At 47.9% G+C, this 13,702-nt stretch overlaps 2 protein-coding genes across 3 annotated transcripts in view; one reads left to right on the forward strand and one right to left on the reverse strand.

The window, feature by feature from the left end:
- The window catches only part of orc2 (origin recognition complex, subunit 2), a 309,274-nt gene that overhangs the window by 135,745 nt on the left and 159,827 nt on the right, over nt 1–13,702 (forward strand). The gene's annotated exons all lie outside the window — the stretch shown is intronic.
- Nucleotides 1–13,702, reverse strand: part of LOC139260024 (hyccin 2-like) — a 122,638-nt gene that overhangs the window by 7,216 nt on the left and 101,720 nt on the right. Inside the window, exons 8-11 of one of the 2 annotated variants that reach the window (XM_070876089.1) lie at nt 11,631–11,747; nt 10,866–10,953; nt 10,450–10,609; nt 9,823–9,981 (exon numbers count right to left, since the gene is read on the reverse strand). In XM_070876089.1, the coding sequence (XP_070732190.1) occupies nt 9,823–9,981; nt 10,450–10,609; nt 10,866–10,953; nt 11,631–11,747 (524 nt within the window). The remainder of the gene's footprint in view (nt 1–9,822; nt 9,982–10,449; nt 10,610–10,865; nt 10,954–11,630; nt 11,748–13,702) is intronic. The other variant, XM_070876090.1, reaches the window with a different exon arrangement.

Raw genomic sequence — 13,702 nt, forward strand, 5'->3', positions numbered from 1 at the left:
ACGTTTTCCGTCTCCTCCCCCAAGGACCGTGGTTAAACGCACTTGTTGCAGCAAAACCGATCTAACCTTGTGCCCAGTTTCCATGAACTTCTGTCTGAGGCTGGCCTACATATCATTGGCTTCACCGATGTGATGTGCAGAAAATATGAAGGGGTTAAAGAAATGTGTGTTTTGGTCATGGAGGTGCAGAGAGTGTCCAGGGGTCAAATGAGCCAACTGTTCTGCTGCAGTTATGTAGGTGTCTGGTGATTGAGCCAGGTTTTGGGGTCTTGTGCATGAACATTCCCAGCAGTGCGATTTAATGTTAGAGCCCTAGATAAAATAGGGCAGTTGAGAAGTAGACTGTTTGGAACAGCACAGTACAGGCTAAGAATGTCGCAGGCTCAATCCCCAGTCACCTACCTAACTGCAGTAGAACAGTTGACTCCTGTTTACACTGATTTGTATGTTTTGGGGAGGGGATACTGGGCACAAGGGCGGAGAGGGCGAACAGCCAGAGGTCGTGGTCCACATCGGTACCAATGAGATAGGTAGAGGAAGAGGGATGATGTCCTGCAGGCAGCGTTTAGGGAGCTAGGAGAGAGATTAAAAAGCAGGACCTCAAAGGTAGTAATCTCCAGATTACTCCCAGTGCCACGAGCTAGTGAGTACAGAAATAGGAGGATAGAGCAGATGAATACATGACTGGAGAGATGGTGCAGGCGGGAGGGCTTTAGTTTCCTGAGGCATTGGGACCGCTTCTGGGGGGAGGTGAGACCTGTACAAGTCGGACAGGTTGCATCTCAACAGAGCTGGGACCAATATCCTCGCGGGGGGGGTGGGGTTCTAGTGCTGTTGGGGAGGGTTTAAACTAGCTTGGCAGGGAGATGGGAACCTGAAAATAGATTCATTAGGGAGGGGAGTAAAGCTGGAATTAGAAAGCAAAAATAAAGAAAGTGAGTTTGAAGGAGAGGAAACAAGCAGGAAAAAAGGGTAAAAAAACAAACTTAAAGTCACTTTGTCTAAATGCACGTAGTATTTGTAACAAAATAGATGAGTTGACGGCACAAATTGAGACAAATGGGTATGATATGATAGCCATTACAGAGACGTGGTTACAAGGTGACCAGGACTGGGAATTAAATATTCAGGAGTATTTGACAATCCGGAAGGACAGACAGAAAGGAAAAGGAGGTGGGGTAGTTCTATTGATAAAGGATGGAATCACTGCAATAGTGAGAAACAATATTGGTTCAGGATGTTGAAACAGTTTGGGTGGAGATAAGGAACAATAAGGAGAAAAAGTCACTGGTGGGCATAGTCCATAGGCCCCCTAACAGTAGCAACTCTGTTGGTCGGAGTATAAACCAGAAATAGTGGGGGTTTGTAAAAAGGAACAGCAATAATCATGGGTGATTTTAACTTCCATATTGATTGGACAAATCAAATTGGTCAGGGTAGCCTTGAAGAAGAATTCATAGAGTGCATAAGGGACGGGTTCCTTGAGCAGTATGAAACAGAACCAACCAGAGGCAGGCTATCTTAGATCTGGTCCTGTGTAATGAGACAGCATTAATAAACAATCTCCTAGTAAAGGATCCCCTCGGAATGAGTGATCATTGCATGATTGAATTTCAAATTCAGATGGTGAGTGAGAAAGTTGGATCTCAAACCAGCGTACTAAGGAGACAATGAAGGTATGAAGGCAGAGTTGGGTAAAGTGGACTGGGAAAATAGATTAAAGTATAGGACGGTTGATGAACAGTGGTGTACATTTAAGGAGATATGTCACACCTCTCAAGAAAAATATATTCCAGTGAAGAGGAAAGGGTGTAAGAGAAAAGATAGCCATCCGTGGCTAACTAAGGAAATTAAGGACGGTATTCAATTAAAAACAAGGATATACAAAGTGGCCAAAACTAGTGGGAGGACAGAAGACTGGGAAGCTTTTAAAAGCCAGCAAAGAACGATTAAAAAAATGATTAAGAAAGGGAAGACAGACTATGAAAGTAAACTAGCACAAAATATAAAGACAGATAGCAAGAGTTTCTATAGGTATATAAAAAGGAAAGGAGTGGCTAAAGTAAATGTTGGTCCGTTAGAGGACGAGACCAGGGAATTAGTAATGGGGAACATGGAGATGGCAGAAACTCTGAACAAATATTTTGTATTAGTCTTTACGGTAGAGGACACTAATAATATTCCAACAGTGGATAGTCAAGGGGCTATGGGGGGAGGCGGCGGGGAGCGGGAGGCGGCGGAGGTGGTACCCCTGGATCTGATGGCTTACATCCTAGGGTATTAAGAGAAGTAGTGGCAGGGATTGTGGATGCATTGGTTGTAATTTACCAAAATTCCCTGGATTCTGGGGAGGTCCCAGCAGATTGGAAAACTGCAAATGTAACGCCCCTATTTAAAAAAGGAGGCAGACAAAAAGCAGGAGACTATAGACCAGTTAGCCTAACATCTGTGGTTGGGAAAATGTTGTGGTCCATTATTAAAGAAGCAGTAGCAGGACATTTGGAAAAGCAAAATTCGGTCAGGCAGAGTCAGCATGGATTTATGAAGAGGAAGTCATGTTTGACAAATTTGCTGGAGTTCTTTGAGGATGTAACAAACAGGGGAACCAGTGGATGTGGTGCATTTGGACTTCCAGAAGGCATTTGACAAGGTCCCACATAAAAGGTTACTGCACAAGATAAAAGTTCACGGGGTTGGGGGTAATATGTTAGTATGGATAGAGGATTGGCTAACTAACAGAAAACAGAGAGTCGGAATAAATGATTCATTCACTGGTTGGCAACCAGTAACTAGTGGGGTGCCGCAGGGATCAGTGCTGGACCCCAACTATTTACAAGCTATATTAACGACTTGGAAGAAGGGACTGAGTATAACGTAGCCAAGTTTGCTGACGATACAAAGATGGGAGAAAAAGCAATGTATGAGGAGGACACAAAAAATCTGCAAAAGGACAGACAGGCTAAATGAGTGGGCAAAAATTTGGCAGATGGAGTATAATGTTGGAAAGTGTGAGGTCATGCACTTTGGCAGAAAAAAATCAAAGAGCAAGTTATTATTTAAATGGAGAAAGATTGCAAAGTGCCGTAGTACAGCGGAACCTGGGGGTACCTGTGCATGAAACACAAAAGGATAGTATGCAGGTACAGCAAATGATCAGGAAGGCCAATGGTATCTTGGCCTTTATTGCAAGGGAGATAGAGTATAAAAGCAGGGAGGTCTTGCTACAGCTATATAAGATATTGGTGAGGCCACACCTAGAATACTGCGTGCAGTTTTAGTTTCCATATTTACAAAAGGATATATTTGCTTTGGAAGCATTTCAGAGAAGGTTCACTAGGTTGATTCTGGGGATGAGGGGGTTGACTTATGAGGAAAGGTTGAGTATATTGGGCCTTTACTCATTGGAATTCAGAAGAATGAGAGGTGATCTTATCGAAACATATAAGATTATGAAGGGGCTTGACAAGGTGGATGCAGAGAGGATGTTTCCACTAATGGGGGAGACTAGAACTTGAGGGCATGATCTTAGAATAAGGGGCTGCCCATTTAAAACAGAGATGAAGAGAAATTTCCTCTCAGAGGGTTGTAAATCTGTGGAATTTGCTGCCTCAGAGAGCTGTGGAAGCTGGGACATTGAATAAATTTAAAATAGAAATAGACAGTTTCTTAAACGATAAGGGGATAAGGGGTTATAGGAGCGGGCGGGGAAGTGGAGCTGAGTCCATGATCTTATCATGATGCAGCCATGATCTTATTGAATGGCGGAGCAGGCTCGAGGGGACTTATGGCCTACTCCTGCTCCTATTTCTTATGTTCTTATTTGTTCAAGTCCCTGATATTAAGTAGATCCAACACACTGGACGAAGGGAACTCAGTGGGTGCTGTTGCTTCGGATTTCTACAAAACCCCCGATACAACTCCGCACAGATGGCTACAGGATGTTGTCAATTGTGACAGACTGAGAGCGGTCATTAACGGGAAAGATTCGGATTCGCCTGAGTGGTGAGTGGGGTTTCCCTGGGCAGAGTCCTTCAATGGTTTTGAGAAGGGGGTTACTGAGTGGTTGAAAATGTGAGCAAGGGTTCCCCCTGAGGAATTGACTAGTAAGTTACAAAGCTCATTTAGGCACGTGAAGGGGCGCTGAAATGACAGGTATCAGTTGTATACATGGGTGCAGGCACCTCAAGGTGTGTCCCATTCCAGGTAACTGAGCCAAAAGGGAATCAGGGAACAGTGACTTGTCACTGAAGGCCACAGTGTGAGGTGGCAAAAAGACGAGAATAGGCTTTGAAGAAGTATTGCTGGGTAAAGACTAGAACTAGGGGCCCTGCACTCGGCGTTAATAGGGGTCTCGGTATGCACCATCTGAACAGCTCCAGTTTTGCTCCCACATCGAGCAACAGTGAAGTCCCAGAGAAGCTGCAGAGAAGCGTCATGAGAATGTGCCCATTTTTTGATCTACTTTTAATACGTGTGATTTCTCAGTGCTAAATCTCCATCCTGTAAATCTTTAGCTGCACCCTGTTTCTACTGCTCTCCCTATTTTAACCTTATTCGAACATTTTACAAGTTAGTTAGTTTATGTAGATTAGTAACCACAGGGGTACAAGCACTGAACCTGCAGGACTTCACTCAACCCCTCCTCCAGTCTAACATCACACCTCTCACATGCACTCTGACCCTGTTTTCTAAGCAGTCGCATGTTTGAGTCAGAGGTTGTGGGTTCAACTCCCACTTCAGAGATGTGAGCCCATAATCCAGGGTGAAACCTCCATGCAGTACTGAGGGACCGCTGCACTGTTGGAGGTGCCGTCTTTTGGATGAGGCCTCATCAGCCTCTCAGGTAAAAGATACCATGGCACTATTCGAAGAAGAGCAGGGGAGTTATCACTGGTGTCCTGGGCACTATTTTTCCTTGAATGAATATCACTAAGATCTCCTTAAGATCTGTTCTTTTCAAACATTCACCAGTTCTGACGAAGGGTCATCGACCTGAAACGTTAACTCTGTTTTTCTCTCCACAGATTCTGCCTGACCTGCTCAGATTTCCAGCATTTTTTGTTTTTATTTCAGATTCCAGCATCCGCTTTTGCTTTTGTACTAAAACAGATTATCTGGTCATTATCCCATTTCTATTTGTGGGAGCTTGCTGTGCACAAATTGGCTGCCGCATTTCCTGCATTACAACAGTGACTACACTTCAAAAGTGCTTCATTGGCTGTAAAGCTCTTTGGAACGTTCTGAGATCGTGAAAGGCGCTATATAAATGCAAATATGTTGTTTTACTCTAATCATGAGGTTAATTTGAAGTCTTTCATGTGGAACCTCATTAAAAGTTTTCTGGAAGTCCAAATCAACAATTTCACAGGAATCTACACCACCCACTTCATCTGTAACACTTTCCAAGGAGCGGAGGAGGTTTTGTGAGGCAGTGTTTCCTCCCTCAGCCCATGCTGGCCATTTCTCGAGTGTACCCCTCGGAATAAAGTCCATTATTTAATCACACTTAGGTTAAAGAGCCTTAGTGACATCATGGAGGTAATGAGGGAAATGATTTTGGCGTTGAGGACACAGTCTACTTTTAAGAGGAGTTAAGATATAAGCATTTCTGAAGGGTTTTGCTTGCAAATGTCCAGTACTTTTCATGGCACCCAAATACAAAAAACACAACATTTGCTCTCAAGCTCTGGGTTACACTGCGGTGCAGATAGTCTCAACTCGGTAGACGTACTCAAATCGTGATTTTAAGATTGTCTCGGAATTCTACAAGACAATGAATCTGCAAAACCGCATTAACATCTGATCAAACACACTCGTTTCGACATTGTTTCGCCCCATCTTTCAGAGAAGTTAAGCTAAAGCAATCCAGCGTTCACCCCTTGACCAGTTACTTATCCTCCCCATGCAGCTCAACATTCAAACCGTCTAAATGAAGCACACAGCACAGCGAGAGACACACACACACACAGCCATGCAGCAAAGCATTAAATGCCATAGCGTGCAGACTTCAGCCTCCACATCCAGCAACAGACTCCCAATGCACAGAGTAAAGTAATTCAAACCACAGCAGGCTGGACTTGAAAAAAAATATATATAAACACTCCTGCTCCATCATTCCCAGCACAGGTCTACAGTGTAACATCTACTTTTAAACAACAACAACTTGTATTTATATAGCGCCCCAAGGAGCTTCACAGGAGTATGAGATAGAAATTTGACGCTGAGCTGCGCAAGTAGAAATGAGCACAGGTGACCAAAAGCTTGGTCAAAGAAGTATGTTTTAAAGAATGTCTTGAAGGAGGAACGAGAGGTAGACAGGAGGAGAGGTTTAAGCAGGGAATTCCAGAGCTTGGGGCCTAGGCAACAGAAGGCACGCCCAGCAATGGTTGAGCGATTACAATCATTGATGCTCAGGAGGGCAGAAGTAGAGGAGCGCAGACATCTTAGGGGGTTATGGGGCTGGAGGAGATTCCAGAGATAGGGAGGGGCGAGGCCATGGAGAGATTTGAAAATAAGGATGATAATTTTGAAATCGAGGTGTTGCTTAACCAGAAGCCAATGTGGATCAGCGAGCACAGGAGTGATGGGTGAGCGGGACTTGGTGTGAGTTAGGATACGGGCAGCCGGGTTTTGGATCACCACTAGTTTATGTAGTGTAGAATGTGGGAGGCCAGCAAGGAGTGCGTTTGAATAGTCAAGTCTAGAGGTAACAAAGGCATGGATGGGGGCTTCAGCAGCAGACGAGCTGAGGCAAGGGCAGAGACAGGCAATGTTATGGAGGTGGAAATAGGCGGTCTTAGTTATGCTGGCGATATGTGGTTGAAAGCTCATTTCAGGGTCAAATATGACACCAAGGTTGCGAACAGTATGATTCAGCCTCAGACAGGAGTTAGGGAGTTTCTAGGGAACAGAGTTTGTGGTGGGGACCAAAGACAATGGCTTCGGTCTTCCCAATATTCAACTGGAGAAAATTTCTGCTCATCCAGAACTGGACGTCGGACAACCAGTATTGACAATTTAGAGACCCTGGAGGGGCCGAGAGAAGTGGTGGTGAGGTAGAGCTGGATGTCATCAGCATGGAAATTGACGCTGTGTTTTCAGATGATGTTGCCAAGGGGCAACATGTAGATGAGAACTAGGAGGGGACCAAGGATAGATCCTTGGGGGACACCAAAGGTAACGATGCCAATCACCATTTTTATATAATGAGGAGCAATGTCAGTGGCATTTTGAAATAAATTCTGAGAAATATAATTAAACCTAGGTTTTTGAGTGTAATTTCCAAGTCATCCGAAGCCCTCTCCCCAAAGAAATACTCAAGGAAGCAGCTTAAACCCATCTCAAGTCAATCACAGAGCAGCAGAGGGGTGAAGTTGGCACCAGAGTACCTGTCCAACTACTGACCTATGTGCATTGCCCATCCATTGACCTGCTCTGTGCATTGCCCATCCATTGACCTGCTCTGTGCATTGCCCAACCACTAACCTACTGGGTGCATTGTCCAATCATTGACCTGCTCGGTACACTGCCGAACCATTGACTTGCACCGTGCATTGTCTAACCATTGAACTTCTCTGTGCATTGCCCAACCATCGACCTGCTCTGTGCATTGCCCAACCATCGACCTGCTCTGTGCATTGCCCAACCATCGACCTGCTCTGTGCATTGCCCAACCATCGACCTGCTCTGTGCATTGCCCAACCATCGACCTGCTCTGTGCATTGCCCAAACATCGACCTGCTCTGTGCATTGCCCAACCATCGACCTGCTCTGTGCATTGCCCAACCATTGACCTGCTCTGTGCATTGCCCAACCATCGACCTGCTCTGTGCATTGCCCAACCATCGACCTGCGCTGTGCATTGCCCAACCATCAACCTGCACCGTGCATTGTCTAACCGTTGACCTCCTGTGTGTATTGTCCAACCATTGACCTGCTCTGTGCATTGCCCAACCATTGACCTGCTCTGTGCATTGCCCAACCATCGACCTGCTCTGTGCATTGCCCAACCATCGACCTGCTCTGTACATTGCCCAACCATTGACCTGCACCGTGCATTGTCTAACCGTTGACCTCCTGTGTGTATTGTCCAATCATTGACCTGCTCTGTGCATTGCCCAACCATTGACCTCCTGTGTGTATTGTCCAATTATTGACCTGCTCTGTACATTGCCCAATTATTGACCTGCTCTGTGCATTGCCCAACCATTGACCTGCACCGTGCATTGTCTAACCGTTGACCTCCTGTGTGTATTGCCCAACCATCGACCTGCTCTGTGCATTGCCCAACCATCGACCTGCTCTGTGCATTGCCCAACCATCGACCTGCTCTGTGCATTGCCCAACCATTGACCTGCACCGTGCATTGTCTAACCGTTGACCTCCTGTGTGTATTGTCCAATCATTGACCTGCTCTGTGCATTGCCCAACCATTGACCTCCTGTGTGTATTGTCCAATTATTGACCTGCTCTGTGCATTGCCCAATTATTGACCTGCTCTGTGCATTGCCCAACCATTGACCTCCTGTGTGTATTGTCCAATCATTGACCGGCTCTGCGTATTGACCCCTGGATTAAAGAGAGGTAAAATCAACCAGGGTTCCTATTCCTGATTACTCTCCAATAACTCATGGGTTAGAGAGAGGGGAAATCAGCCAGGTTTCTTGCTCCTGATCACTGTCCAGTGACACCTTGGTTAGAGAGAGGGGAAATCAACCAGCGTTCTTGCTCCTGATCACTGTCTAGGGACACCTTGGTTGAGAGAGGGGAAATCAGCCTGAGTACCTGCTTCTGATCACTGTTCAATCACCCTTGCTAGATAGTATGTGTGTGGTTTCTGGGTGAGGGCAGGCTATGAAACCAACCCTCCCCAACCCACCTTCCAGTTGAATTCCATGTCAATAATTATTGCCTGGGCTCATACAGGAGTCTGGCTAAGGAAATAGAGAGGTCCATTGTTTCTGGAACTATAATCAAGCTTGAGTAGAGAGGGACGGGAGCGGGAAATGATTGCAGCGGGGGAGAGGCAGAGAGAGAGGGGGGGAGGGGAGGCCGGGCGCGCGGGGGGGGGGGGGGGGGGGGAGGGGGGAAGGGGAGGCTGGGCGGGCGGGGCCGAGGGCGCGCGGGGCTGAGGGCGAGGGGCCGAGGGCGCGCGGGGCCAAGGGCGCGCGCAGGGAAGGAAAAGATCGCTGACGTGCGTGTGGGAGGTTGAGAGAGAGGAGAGAGAGAGAGAGAGAGAGGAAGCGCAGGAAAGTGACAGTAGGAACTGTTTAGGATTGAGAGGTCGGGGGAGCCCACTGGCTCCATTCAGTATTTCCAAGATTAGGGTTATGTTTGAACCAAGTGTTCCCTGTAATTTTGCTGCAATTTCTTGTTGCGAATGAGAAAGCAACAGCATTGATGTCAAGGTGTGAAGAACCACAATGGAAAGCCAGGGGTGGGGAAATAATCTTAGCAATCCAAGGGCACCTCAGATGAACAGGCATGGTGCGGGGTAAGTTGCAGGAGGGAGAACATGCGAGTGGCAGACGACGAGTACAGCCTGGTCAGTGAGCCTTTGAAACTGCATGTTGAATCACCCTTCGCCATGCTTTTACATCACAGCAGCAGAGTGCACGTGTTTGTAAACAGGGGAACCGGCCAGCACAGCACAATACAAGAATGATACTACCTGACCTGCTGCTAGCATAGGGGGAATGTGTTAATACACCCTGGGATAGTGGAGATAGGCACTGGGCTGGAAAGAGGCCCTGCTTGGGGACAGAGAGCCACGGCTGTCTTCCAGCATCCTCACTGATTTCTGCCTCCTCATCTCTGGCCTACCCTCTTCCGTTGCCATGGATGCCGGTTCCTGCTGACTGCGCCTGGGGGATTTTCGCGTCCCTGCCGCGTTTCTCTCGTGCTCTCCGGCCAATTCAGATGAGTCACGGGTTAGGGAGGTGGGGTCGTTTGACTCAGCATCAATTGTGAGGTCTACACAATCTGGGATTCAACACAAGACATTTAGTGTTTTCTCCCATCCAGCAGGGCCTGTAGGCCACAGGGAAAAGAGAGCAAGAGGATTACACAGTACAGACAACAGAGCAGACAGCAACGGGTAAAGTCGACAGAGCTCAGAACAATGGTAATGCTGGCACCAGACAGAGCCAAACCTGCAGATCCGAGCGCAACCTCGTTCAGTCCGAGGGGTTGGTCGGCCCGAGGAGACGCCGCGCTGGGGCCCACACGGGCAAGTGGTGGGGGGGCCTGAGACTGCGTGATATTTGGTAGGTGTTTTATTTTTTAATTGAAACAAGTGGAGTTTGGGGTAATTAAGAGCAACAGCATAGCATTACCATTTTTTGATATAATACAAGACAGACTGCAGGAAACAACTGCATGTTGAGGAACTAATGTTTTGGAACCGAAGTAGCTCGAAGATCAAAGGGGAGGATTTTCCCATCTGCTTACCTTCTCTCTTCCAGCGGTGCCTTCGTATTGACGCAGTGGTAATGGCGGTACGAGATATCCTGGGTACCGTTGGCGTGACCTCCACCTGCAAACACTTCCGACCCACTTTCGAAACATCAGGAGCATCGAAGGGCAACGAGCTCTTCATTGCATTAGCAACCTGTAGACAACAAATCCAAAGTCAAGGTGGGAACAGAGCAAATACTTCAACAAGGAACTGCATTGCATCAATATCGCACCAAGACACATGACTGAACATCAGATTAGTACCACACAATCACCTGCTTGTATCTAGATTTCCCCTCTTAAACTGACATTACTATATGAGTGTAACACAGAGTACTGTACCACCCGTGGGGGGAGGGCTGGGAGGTATGGATATAGCCAGCGAGTTTTGAACGCAGTAACTGATTTACCAGCAGCGGCTGTGAGTACAGCTCTAACTGTGCCCGATACACGAGATCCTCCAGCGCCTCCTGGCCCAGTTCCCATTCTCCATTGTATCTGTGGAAAAATAAAAAGGAGGAAAACTTCAAGAACACTTCGATTACTGGCAGCGTGAATCACTGTCAACTTAAACTCCTCCCTGCGCTCCATTTCCCCACCCTCACATCACAAATCCACACAACCCCTCAACTACAGGCAGTGGAAGGAGTGAGAAAGGTGGTGGGGAGGTAGAGCTGCGTGTCATCACTGTACACATGCAATCTGATCCTGTGTCACCGAGGGGCAGCATGTAGATGAGAAACAGGATGGACCAAGAATAGATCCTGGGGGACACCAGAGGTAATGGTAATACTGTCACGGCAGTGCAACATCGACAGCGCTTGACGCAGCAACCGTGAGGGGAAGCAGCTTGGAGCACGGCAAGTCAAGCTGGATGAGATCTTGCTGGGACTGATGGAAGGAAAGTGCAAGGCAGGACAGTGCCATTCAGGAGTGGGAGCGCAGTTGCTGGGGGCTTCGGAGGGCCGAGGAGTTGGACCTATGATCTGACCCCATGTTTACAGTCCATGCAGCAACATGGAAACTGCCACATAGTAATGTCAGAGTTTGACAGCTAACACACAAGTTACCTGAGAAATGACTTGACTTAATAGATTTACTGATGGCAATTACAGTAATCAGGTTAAGTAAACAGACGGTATCTGACAGTACCCATCTCATCCCATCCTACTCACATTGTATGATAGACACCTGTCAGCATCTGCACCATAAACTCCGGGTCCAGCACCACCCGACCACAAGTCTCGCTCCACAACTTCTGCCGTTGTCGTGGAAACCCAGTAATACACAACCTATTGGTAGAGAACAGCCAGGTATTAGTAAACAGCATCTTACTCTGCTACAACAGATTATCTCAGTTGTGGTTATTGAATGCAGAACTTTAATCTGACAACACTACATGAAAGGCAAAGTTCAGTTAATATTTGTATAAAGGCAGGTCAAAAGGATCTCCAAAAACCAGTCAGGTTTACCCAGCGTGTAGCTGAGCCTGACGGCTTAGACTGGGAGTGCTCCAACTGCAGTGTTTGCTCAGTTTGTTGATCTCAGCTGGGGTGTGCTTCAAACAGTCTGGGTTCACAACTGGCAGTACTCGCAAAGAATCACACAACTTTACAGCACAGAGGGAGGCTATTCCCCCTTCACTCCTGTGCCCCCTCTCTCAGATCTCTCCCCTCAGTCCCATTCCCCTACCCTTTCCTCATTCCATCCATCGCTCCCGCCACCCTCCATAGGGCGCAGGGAGTAGCAGGTCATCACTAAATTCCCAGTTCCTGCCTCCTCAGTGGGGTTAAGTAAGAAACCCATGATGCTGGGGGGTGGGGGAAATCAATGAGGCAAATCCAGTCCGACAGCAGCCAGTTCAGATATCGCACCATCACTGATTGGCACTTGTCCTGAAGTCGGTCAAATATTCATGGCAGAGCGAAATGAGATCTGCTGTGTCTCAGTGACTCACCAACAGGGGGGGGGGGGTGCGGAGTGGCCGGGTCGGGGTGGCTGGAGGTGTGTGGGGGGGGGGGGTGGGGGGAAACGGGGTGGCCGGAGAGGGGGGGACGGGGAGTCGGGGCGACCGGAGGAGGGGTGGGGGGGTCGGGGCGGCCGGAGAGGGGGGGGGGGGTGGTCGGGGCGGCTGGAGTCGGGGAGGCCGGAGAAGGGGGGGGGGGGGGGGTCAGGGCGGCCGGAGAGGGGGGGGGGGGTCGGGGAGGCCGGAGAGGGCGGGGGGGGGTCGGGGAGGCTGGAGAGGGGGGGGGTCGGGGAGGCTGGAGAGGGGGGGGGGTCGGGGCGGCCGGAGAGGGGGGGGGGGGGGGGGAGGTCGGGGAGGTTGGAGAGGGAGGGGGGGGTCGGCGCGGCTGGGACAAAGGGACTGCACCACTCACCGACACAAACCCACCAAAACAGTATTGCAGGACTCTGAACTTGTGTGCTTTGCCCTGCAGTAATACTGAGTATTTATCTCAATGCACCCCTCTGCTCCTTGTATTCCACACAAAAATTAGATGGAAATTTAATTTCCCTGATATTTCACTTCTGAAGATAAAGCTTATATCTGTTATTCTCCTCCACAATCATTTTGAAAATCTAATGTTGTATGTCGAACCAGAATGCACCAGAGCAACAAATCGAAACGGGGGCCTGGAGAAGGGGCATCAAATTCGACCAACCGTGTCAGCTCAGTTGGTAGCACTCTTGTCTCTGAGTCAGAAGGTCGTGAGTTCAAGTCCCACTCGAGAGATTTGAGCACATAATCTAGCCAGTACTAAATGGGTGCTGCACTGTTGAAGGTGCCGTCTTTCAGATGAGACGTCAAACTGAGATTCTATCTGCCTTCTCGGATGGATGTAAAAGATCCCATGGTATTATTCGAAGAACATTGAACATCATTAAAAACAGAATCTGGTAATTATCATATTGCTGTTTGTGGGAGCTTGCTGTGCGCAAATTGGCTGCTGCATTTCCAACATTACAACAGTGACTACACTTCAAAAGTACTTAATTGTAATGTGCTTTGGAACTTCCTGAGGTTGTAAAAGGCACTCTATAAATGAAAGTTTGTTCTTTCTTTTAAAGGCAAAAGAGGATAATGCACTGTTCGTTTCATAAGAACATAACAAATAGGAGCACGAGTAGGCCATTTGGCCCCTTGAGCCTGCTCCACCATTCAATAAAATCATGATTGATCTCATCATGGACTCAGCTCCACTTCCCTGCCCGCTCCTCATAAGCTTTTATTCCCTTATCGCTTAAA

The sequence above is a fragment of the Pristiophorus japonicus genome, chromosome 3 (genome assembly GCF_044704955.1).
Source record: "Pristiophorus japonicus isolate sPriJap1 chromosome 3, sPriJap1.hap1, whole genome shotgun sequence".
Classification (NCBI taxonomy): Eukaryota; Metazoa; Chordata; class Chondrichthyes; family Pristiophoridae; genus Pristiophorus; species Pristiophorus japonicus.